Source organism: Hevea brasiliensis, chromosome 13 (assembly GCF_030052815.1).
Source record: "Hevea brasiliensis isolate MT/VB/25A 57/8 chromosome 13, ASM3005281v1, whole genome shotgun sequence".
In the NCBI taxonomy this organism is placed as follows: Eukaryota; Viridiplantae; Streptophyta; class Magnoliopsida; order Malpighiales; family Euphorbiaceae; genus Hevea; species Hevea brasiliensis.
Genome location: NC_079505.1, coordinates 11849361 through 11860986, shown reverse-complemented (window position 1 = coordinate 11860986; position 11626 = coordinate 11849361). Strand labels below are relative to the sequence as shown.

At 24.9% G+C, this 11626-nt stretch overlaps 1 protein-coding gene across 1 annotated transcript; it reads left to right on the top strand.

The window, feature by feature from the left end:
* The first annotated feature begins 6 nt into the window (after positions 1-6).
* Positions 7-1797, top strand: LOC131172084 (cuscuta receptor 1-like). Its single transcript, XM_058133031.1, has one exon. The coding sequence runs from the start codon at positions 118-120 to the stop codon at positions 1795-1797; it is 1680 nt and encodes a 559-aa protein (XP_057989014.1). The 5' UTR covers positions 7-117.
* Positions 1798-11626: the final 9829 nt, after the last annotated feature.

Below are 11626 nucleotides of genomic sequence, written 5' to 3'. Positions count from 1 at the left end.
ACACCGAAATTTCAATTAGAGACCTTAGATTTGTCAGGTCAAGGAGATGGTGGAGTGTTTCCCAAGTTCCTCTATTATCAGCGTAAGTTAGAGTATGTTGATCTGTCAGATATTAAAATGAAGGGAGAGTTTCCACATTGGTTGATTGGAAACAATTCAAAATTATACACACTTTACTTGCCTAGTTGTTCTCTTTTAGGGCCTCTCCACTTGCCAATTCATTCCCATGTGTATTTGTCAGACTTAGATATCTCTGACAACAGCTTCAACAGTCCTATTCCAACAGAAATTGGAGTACAATTTCCAAATTTAAATTTTCTAAACTTGTCTGGGAATGGTCTCATTGGTGACATTCCTTCATCATTTGGGAAAATGAGCCAATTGATAAAATTAGACTTGTCCAACAATCGACTATCAGGCATAATACCCCAAGACTTGATTGTTGGATGTATTTCATTATTTAATCTCATTCTTTCAAACAATAATTTGCAAGGCCAAATATTCCCAAAACAGGCTAATTGCAAAGAATTGGATCGATTATTGTTGGATGGCAATCAATTCACTGGAAGTATCCCATATAGCATACTTAACTGCACCTTGTTGAATATGCTGGATGTGAGTGATAATCATCTCTTTGGTAGCATTCCTGGTTGGATAAGGAATATGACTTTTCTTCAAGTCTTGGATCTATCAGAGAACAAGTTCTCTGGAACCCTACCATCTAGCTTTGTCCTTCCACAGATCAGAGAAGTTTATTTATCGAATAATAGGCTACAAGGACCACTGACAAATACATTTTACTATTGTTCTGAATTAATGACATTGGATCTTAGTCACAACTATTTCACTAGAAGGATTCCAGATTGGATTGGCAAGTTTCCAAAATTGAGCTATCTTCTTTTGGGTTATAATAATCTTGTAGGTGAAATACCAATTCAGTTGTGCAACTTAGGCCAATTAAGCTTGGTTGATCTTTCTAATAATAATCTTTCTGGCCATGTCCTCCCTTGCATAACCGCTGCTAGCAATAAGGTTAGGCAAGAAGAAGTTGGCACGTATATGGCTTCATCTCCAGCTTATATGAAACAACCTTTGGAGTTTACAACAAAGAGTATATCGTATTACTTCCAAGGAAGCATTCTCAAGTACATATCAGGGCTTGATCTGTCCTGCAACAATTTGACAGGTAAAATTCCTGCTGAAATAGGAAATCTTAGCATGATCCAGGTGTTAAACCTGTCCCATAACAGTTTGACTGGATTGATTCCGCAATCATTTTCAAACTTGAAGCAAATTGAGAGCTTGGATCTGTCCTACAACAAATTGAATGGCAAAATCCCTCAACTCACTCAACTACATTGGCTAGCTGTCTTCAGTGTAGCACACAACAATTTATCTGGCAAGACACCTGAGATGGTTGCACAATTTGCAACATTTGACAATAGTAGCTATGAGGGAAACCCTTTCCTTTGTGGACCTCCGTTGTCTAAAAGATGCATTTCGTCATCAATAATGCCAAGAGTTTCAGAGGATAAAAAAGATCGTAAAAGAGATGGTGGCTTTATGGACATGGATGCTTTCTATGTGAGTTTTCTGATTTCTTATGCCATAGTGTTGTTGACCATAGCTGCCATTTTGTACATAAATCCATATTGGCGAAGAGCATGGTTCTATATGATAGAGTTGAGCCTCACCAACTTCTACTATTTTCTGGTGGACAATATTCCTTTTGTGTTTAGATGCTATTGTAGTCTGGGTCTGCTATGTACTTTAGAAGCGTTCAACCTTGATGAGTGAGCTGAGTTCATGTTGTAGTTTCAACAAGGTAGGATGGTTGCAGAATAATGCTGGAGCTGATTGTAAAGTGTGATTTATTACTTGTTTTTGTCAGTCAGTTAGATGAGCTGTAAGCAGACATTGTTAACTTGGTATACAATTGTATATTGTTCTTACTTACAAGTTAACCTTGTTAGTTATAATTCAATGCTTTCAATATATATATATATATATATATATATATATATATATAAACTCATTTAGCAGTATTCAAACTTAAATTCTTAATTCCTTCTTCAAATGGAACCTACAAAGGGAAATTTTAATAAGTTAGAACAAAAACAAATATATTCGAAACAACCATTATATTTATAACGCATACACTTTAATCAATGTCAAACCCACCATAATAAAATAGTCAAAATAAAATTGTTTCAACATACACCAATCTTATATATTAATTTTTCCCTATTCAGCCCATTTTTTTTCTTGTGGCGAGTATTCTCAATTTCCCCTTATCCATTAATAAAATCAAGCTCCATTCCACACCAAAATTGAGAAATTGTTAAATATTTGTGACAATAGTAGATATATCCTTCCAAAATAAAGAGGCGAAAATATCCAAAGAAATTTGAAAGGTGAGGGATTTGGGAAGTGGAGATGTGGAGGCAAAGGTTGGTTTGATCGAATTAGTTCCTCTTTTGGGAAGGAAAATGAATGGAAATGTGGAGCTTGTTCAAGAGAAAGATAATGAAGTGTCTTCAATGTGTGTAGAGGAAACACAGAAGAGTAATGAACCTGAAATGGCGGTAACGAATGAGGACTTGCAGGGGGATTACAATGGAATGATGAATCTCAAGAAATGATCAGTGGTTCATTGCTAAATTCCATGAATAATGAGGGTTTAGTAAAAAGGAATTATTTGGATGAGGTTATGATGGATTCAGTTGACAGTCTGCGGAAAAGAGAAGCTCAATGCCTGTTGATGAAGGTGGATTTTTCAAAAATGTATTTCAAGCCATAGAATTTCTTGCTGGCTAGCAAGGATGAGGGAGCCATGCTGAATGCCACTGATTTTGGATTATCTGTGTTCAGTGAAGAAGGGAATGATCAATAATGAGAAGATCAAGTGCAAGATAAAACAAATGTTCAGTGTAGATTCAATCAGGTATTTGAGCAGGATCAAAAGCAGGATGAAGTGACATTGTGCCCTGCAAGAGTTCAGTTCAATTAGCAGAGATTCCATTGAGAGCTTGTTTCGGTCTAATGTTGATTGGTGGTGGATTTTTTTTTTTGGGATAAATATTGATTAGTGTAGTTGTTAAGCTGTTAGAGCAGTTGTTGAGCTGTTAAACAGTTAGAGAGAAGAGCTGATTGTAATCTTTATGCAAGGGATTGAACCTTCTGTAATATGCTATCTATGATTGAATAATAACTCTCTTCTTGCTCAAGGCTCTCTGGTTCTTCTAATCTTCTTCCTTCTTCATCTTTTTTTTTTATTATTATTTTTTATTCTTTCTGCTGAATTTCTGTGTGTGTATATATATATATATATATATATATATATATATATATATATATATATATATATATATATATATATATATATAAAATTCATAATAAATTCAATCTCTAGAATTGTGATGACACAATATTAAATAAAAATTCATATTTAATTGATGTATAGGATATCTTGCAATGGCATGCTTATTTCAATGGTAAATTCGCAATATATGTTATATGATTTTGCTCCTCATAATTATTTTTATGCATCGAAAATATTTAAAATAAATAGAATTGTTAGAGATTACATAAACTCAATACTCTTATATTAAGAGGCAAGTGCTCAACTATGGAGCTATTTGTCCAGTGATTGAATCCTGTTATCTTAGATTCATAATCAAAATGACATCATTTTCCACAGACAACAAAGTCTTTTATTCTGCCTTATAAAAAGGGTAAGAAAAAATGTTGTTGGTAATCCATATCAGATTCACACTTCCACACAAGACTTGACTTAGTTAAAGCAAACAAATTCTTTTATTTTGCTGTGTTAAAAATGCAAGAAAAAGTGATGCTGGGCAGTCCATATCAGCTTCACCCTTCCACAGGAGACTTGACTCGGTTATAAAGCAAACAAATTCCAAAGACTTGCCAATCTTCCTATGCTATTTTACTCAAAAGCCCCTATAATAGTCAACAAATGCATTTTATCCGTTGATTATAAAGTGACCCATCATGATCAATGGTTAGAACTATACCATTGTGCATACAATGGTTGCACTCAATAATTTTCTCCATTTTAAACGTATGATGAGAGGTGGAACATTTGTCTTTTTATTTTGCTGTATTAAAAAGGCTAAAAAAAAGTGTTGTGGATTAGAGCAAATAAATTCCAAAGACTTGCCAATCTTCTTATGCTTTTTTACTCAAAAGATCATATAATGGAGAAGAAGGGAAGAGAGTGAGAAAGAGAGAGGAGACTTGACTTGGTGAAACAAAATTATTTCAATAGAATAATATGGCTCAGTTTTCAGAATAATTATCTAGTGTAATTGTTATATGTACAATAATTACACTTTCACTGTTAATTATATAATGTGATTATCATGATCAATGGTTATAATAAAAACTATTGTATATAATTGCACTATTTTCTCTTTATATATATATATATATATATATATATATATATATATATATATATATATATATATATATATATATATATATATATATATAAAGCAGAATAGTATTTCCAAAAAAATGTCACATGACAATTTTTTTGAAAAGTTTATTACGTGTCATCTTCCTTTAATAATTCTCTTTTATACTCTATTATAATAATAATTATTTAATTCTTTTTTTATTTTTCTTTTAATTATCAATATTATTTAATATACTACCTTAACATTTATGATTTAAATTATTATTTTCTTTAAAAATTGATTTTTAAAAATTAAAACCTTTTTTTATTAAATGTAATATTTAAAATTTTTTTATATTTATTTTTTTATAAATTATTTATGTGAAAATATTATTTACCACATATCACCCTCTATAATAATAATAATAATAATAATTTAACAACAGCAACAATAACAATAATAAAATGTCAGTGATGGTTATTAATTTGTGATCACATAATCAATTATCATATAATTTAATTAACCTTAAATTATTTTATATTTTTAATAAATACTTTTATTGTATTGTTATATTTTCCATTATGAAATCTTTGTTAAAAAATTTGAGAGACAAAAAGTGTAATCTAAATAAAAAGTTATAAAAATAAAATATAGAGATTTAACTTATTTATAATTAATATATATTAATTTTTATGTTAATAATTTAATATTTTTTTTATTTCACTTTTCTAAAATTAATTAATACTTATTATTATCATTATTATTACGACTAACTTATAGCTATTGAAAGAATTGAAATGGCCAAATAAATAAGAAACATTTAACTATTATAAAAATTGAATTTAAGTGTTTTTATTACTGATTTTCAATTAAATTATATTTAATTATAAAATTAAACTTTTATTTAAATTGTTTCTATATGTTTGTCCATATATAGTATGTCATATGAGACATTTCACCTAAGTGCTCTCAAATCTTTTTTAAACTTACTCTGTTTTTTTATTATTTCTTTCAAAGTTATTAGTTATCATTCTAAAAATATATTTATTTAAATATATTTAATTAATATTTATTTAATTACTATTTTTTTTATAAATTTCTTATCCAATATTTCTTAAATTTTTTAATATTTTATTTCATTATAGTTATATACCGAATACAAGTATAATTAATATTTTAATTATCCATATTTTATTATCATTAATTTTCAATAGAAATATTTTCAAATTTTAATTAAATATATAAATTTTATACATAAATTATCTCTGAATTATATTTTTATATAACAGTAGAATTTCAAAAATATAATGCAAATATGATTACATAAAAAATTTAAATGAACAAGAAGTCATTTATTCTGCCTTATAAAGAAGGCAAGAAAAAGTGTATGTATTAGATTCACACTTCCACTTAAGACTTCACTCAGACAAAGCAAACAAATTCCTTTATTTTGCCCTATAAAAAAGGCAAGAAAAATTGTTTATGGGCAGGCCACACAAGACTTGACTCTATTAAAGCAAGCAGTTCAAGACATGATGAGTGGTGCAACATTTGCCAAGTAGTTGATCAAGCTAGGAAGCTCAACTCAAATTATTATACAACCTGAGTCTATAAAAAGCTCAAAGTGTCAGGATGTTGCATTCATTAATTAATTCAAGAGAAATAGTTAATATTATAAAAAAAATAAAAATAAAAATAAAAATAAACAAGACATTTGTCAAAATTAAATAATTTAAAAAAATTTTGGCGAGTGAAAATATATTCAACAAGTATCAAATGCATAAAAATTTGTTTAACATGGCATTTAAAATATTGTTGAGAACATGAATTCAATATATCTAACGAATATTAAAAATTGATTTGAAATTAATTAAATTCAATATATTTTAATTATAAAATTTTAAAATAATTAAACCATTTTTTCAACAATATTAAAAATAATATTTTGTAAAAATACATTTTTAACCTTTCCATCAGAATCTCAAACCTCAAACACAGAGATAACACTTTATTTTAAGTGTTTGTGATTCTATGTACCCAGTAATTATAGATTTTGAAAAAATATATTATATTAAATTAAATTTGATTCATTATAATTGCATTACCATTAGTTTATGTGAAATATGCATAACGTTGGTGATAATCGCTTTCTTATATTGGTCTTTTATTTTGCAGTATAAGAAAGAAAAGCAAACAAATTCTAAGGACTTGCCAATCTTCCTAAGCTATTTACTCAAAAGCCCATATAAGGGAGAAAAAGGGAAGACGGAGACTTGACTTGGCAAAACAAAATTATTTCAATAGAATAATTTGGCCCAAATTTCAGAATAAGAGGCAAGTGCTCAACTATGGAGCTATTTGTCCAGTGATTGAATCCTGTTATCTTAGATTCATAATCAAAATGGCATCATTTTCCACAAACAACAAAGTCATTTATTCTGCCTTATAAGAAGGGTAAGAAAAAGTATTGTTGGGCTGTTCATATCAGATTCACACTTCCACACAAGACTTGACTTAGTTAAAGCAAACAAATTCTTTTATTTTGCTGTGTTAAAATGCAAGAAAAAGTGATTCTGGGCAGTCCATATCAGCTTCACCCTTCCACAGGAGACTAGACTCGGTTATAAAGCAAACAAATTCCAAATACTTGCCAATCTTCCTATGCTATTTTACTCAAAAGCCCCTATAATAGTCAACAAATGCACTTTATTCGTTGATTATAAAGTGACCCATCATGATCAATGGTTAGAATTATACCATTGTGCATGCAATGGTTGCACTCAATAATTTTCTCCATTTTAAACGTGTGATGAGAGGTGGAACATTTGTCTTTTTATTTTGCCGTATTAAAAAGGCTACAAAAAGTGTTGTGGATTAGAGCAAATAAATTCTAAAGACTTGCCAATCTTCTTATGCTATTTTACTCAAAAGATCATATAAAGGAGAAGAAGGGAAGAGAGTGAGAAAGAGAGGAGAGTTGACTTGGTGAAACAAAATTATTTCAATAGAATAATATGGCTCAGTTTTCAGAATAATTATCTAGTGTAATTGTTACATGTACAATAATTACACTTTCACTGTTGATTATAATGTGATTATCATGATCAATATTTATAATAAAAACTATTGTATATAATTGTACTATTTTCTCTTTTATATATATATATATATATAAAGCAGAATAGTATTTCAAAAAAAATATCAAGTGACATTTTTTTTGAAAAGCTCTTTTAATTATCAATATTATTTAATATACTACCTTAACATTTATGATATAAATTATTATTTTCTTTAAAAATTGATTTTTAAAAATTAAAACCTTTTTTATTAAATGTAATATTTAAAAAAATTTTATATTTATTTTTTTATAAATTATTTATGTGAAAATATTATTTACCACATATCACCCTCTATAATAATAATAATAATAATAATAATAATAATAATAATTTAACAACAGCAACAATAACAATAATAAAATGTCAATGATGGTTATTAATTTGTGATCACATAATCAATTGTCATATAATTTAATTAATTTTAAATTATTTTATATTTTTAATAAATATTTTTATTGTATTATTATATTTTCTATTATGAAATCTTTATTAAAAAATTTGAGAGACAAAAAGTGTAATCTAAATAAAAAGTTATAAAAATAAAATATAGAGATTTGACTTATTTATATTTAATATGTATTAATTTTTATGTTAATAATTTAATATTTTTTTATTTCACTTTTTTAAGATTAATTAATACTTATTATTATCATTATTATTATGACTAACTTATAGCTATTGAAAGAATTAAAACGGCTAAATAAATAAGAAACATTTAACTATTATAAAAATTGAATTTAAGTGTTTTATTACTGATTTTCAATTAAATTATATTTAATTATAAAATTAAACTTTTATTTAAATTGTTTTTATATGTTTGTCCATATATAGTATGTCATATGAGACATTTCACCTAAGTGCTCTCAAATCTTTTTAAACTTACTCTGTTTTTTTATTATTTCTTTCAAAGTTATTAGTTATCATTCTAAAAATATATTTATTTAAATATATTTAATTAATATTTATTTAATTACTATTTTTTTATAAATTTCTTATCCAATATTTCTTAAATTTTTTAATATTTTATTTCATTATAGTTATATACCGAATACAAGTATAATTAATATTTTAATTATCCATATTTTATTATCATTAATTTTCAATAGAAATATTTTCAAATTTTAATTAAATATCTAAATTTTTATGCATAAATTATCTCTGAATTATATTTTTATATAATAGTAGAATTTCAAAAATAGAATGCAAATATGATTATATAAAAAATTTTAATATAAGTAAAGATGATTAAAAAAAATAAAGTTACGATATTAAAATTATAGAATCTATCTTTTAAAAAATAATATGTAATTTTAATATTTATTATTTTAATAAAAAATGATGATATATTAAAATTTTAATTTTTATGAACTATATTTATCTTATATTATAAATTTATATAAAACGATAACATTTTTTGAAAGAATTATTTTATGAAAAATATATCCAATTAATAAAAAAAATTACTTTATAAAAATTTAATGATATAATATTTTTTAAAAATAATATACTAAAATGTTATTTTTCATTAATAATAATATTTTATATTTTCATTATTATTAAAATTAAATAATTCAATTCATTATTAGTAATTTAATATATTTTTTATTATATTAATAATAAAAAATTATATTTATATATTTTTTAAAAAACATAATTTTTCCATTAATCTAATATATTTTATGTAATCTAAAAAAATTAATTTATATAAATTATAAGATAAAATGTAAAAATTTTATGAAATTTAAATTATTTTTTGAATAAAGTAATTTTATTATATTTTAATGAAGTAATCACCGAAACTATTATTAATATATGTATAAAAAAAATTAAATAAGTATTTTAATTATTTATACTATAAATTAATTAAAAATTTATTATTATAATAAATAAAAATTAATTTAAATTAAATTAAATTAAATAAGAGAATAAATTTTAATTAAAAATTTATTTATTAATAATAATAATAATTTATCTTATTTAGAATGTAATTAAAAATTAAATTAAAAAATAAAAATTATAAATTATTCATAAATAGTGTAGATATTATGCTAGTTTTAACATATGACGGGTGGCACAACAGTTGATGAAAAGCTGGTGGTGGTTGCACCTTCGGTTTCTTTTTATCATTATAATAATATTTTTAGCTAATAAAAAGAAAAAAAATGAAAAAAAAAAGAAAAAGTGGTTGATGAAGGTAGGTAGCTCAACGAAAGGAAATAGAATAATATATATATATAAGAAAGATATATCTTATAAAAAAAACCTAAAATTAAAAAAAACCTAAAATTTTTAGAGTATTCATTATTATAGTCAAAATTTTATTTTGTATGTATCATAGCTGAATTATAATTAGTTATCACAGTTGTAATTAAAGTATTAAATTAGATTTAAAAAAGTTAACGGTTAATTATAATATAGTTAATAAAGTTTTATTTAATTAATAAAATAGTCTTTAAAATTTTATTTGATTAATAAAATAGTCTATTAATTTAAATTGTATATTTAATTTTTTTTATATAAAATATATTTTATATTCATTTTTAGTTTAAACTTTATACTAAAAATTTATTTTTATTAATTAAAATATATTTTAATATAACAAACTATTCAAAAATTATATATTAATAAAGTAATCACAAAATAATCATATTTGGAATAGAAGAAAATAACCATTACGTTTGGATGACAGGAAAGAAAATAATTGGAGAAGGATAAAAGAATACAACAATTAAAAGGAATATATATATATATATTTGGATATAGAAAGAAAATATTGATAGGAAAGTTATCCAAGAAAGTGAGGCAAATGTAGGGAAGTGAAAAGAGAAGGTCAAAGTCAAAAAATTAAGTTGAAATAATAGAATTGATTCGGTTCAATTCCTTTTATTACCTCGGCATGTTTCAGTTTTTATATTTTTTTCATTTCAATTAATTGGTTATTTTTGTTTGATTCTGAATTGAACCAATTGATTTCAAACTCACAAGCAAGTGCTCAACCATCATGCTATTAGTCCAATGGTTCAATCCTATTATCTTATCTTAGATTCATAATCAAAATGGCATCATTTTCAATGAACAAGAAGTCATTTATTCTGCCTTATAAAGAAGGCAAGAAAAAGTGTAGCCATTAGATTCACACTTCCACTAGAGACTTGACTCAGACAAAGCAAACAAATTCCTTTATTTTGCAGTATAAAAAAAGCAAGAAAAATTGTTTCTGCGCAGGCCACACAAGACTTGACTCTATTAAAGCAAGCAGTTCAAGACATGATGAGTGGTGCAACATTTGCCAAGTAGTTGATCAAGCTAGGAAGCTCAACTCAAATTATTATACAACCTGGTTCTATAAAAAGCTCAAAGTGTTAGGATGTTGCATTCATTAATTAATTCAAGAGAAATAGTTAATATTATAAAAAATAATAAAAATAAAAATAAACAAGACATTTGTCAAAATTAAATAATTTTAAAAAAATTTGGCGAGTGAAAATATGTTCAACAAGCATCAAATGCATAAAAATTGATTTGAAATTAATTAAATTCAATATATTTTAATTATAAAATTTTAAAATAATTAAACCATTTTTTCAACAAATTATTTCAATAGAATAGTTTGGCCCAAATTTCAGAATAAGTATTTAGTGCAATTGTTGTATTGCACTTTAGCCGTTGAAAATCAAATGCATAAAAATTTATTTAATATGGCTTTTAAAATATTATTTGGAACAACAATTCATTATATTGGTTTGAAATTAATTAAATTCAATATATTTTAATTATACAATTCTAAAATAATTAAACCATTTTTTTAACAGCATTAAAATAATATTTTCTAAAAATACATTTTTAACCTTTCCATTATAATATCAAACCTCAAACACGGTTCCAATTAAAATAATTGTAGATTTTGAAAAAATATATTATATTAAATCAAATTTGATTCATTATAATTGCGTGACTGTTGATTTACATGAAATATGCGTGACGTTGGTGATAATTTTTTTTTCCACATTTGTCTTTTTATTTTTGCCGTATAAAAAAGGCCAGAAAAAGCGTTGTGGATAAAAGCAAATAAATTCCAGAGAC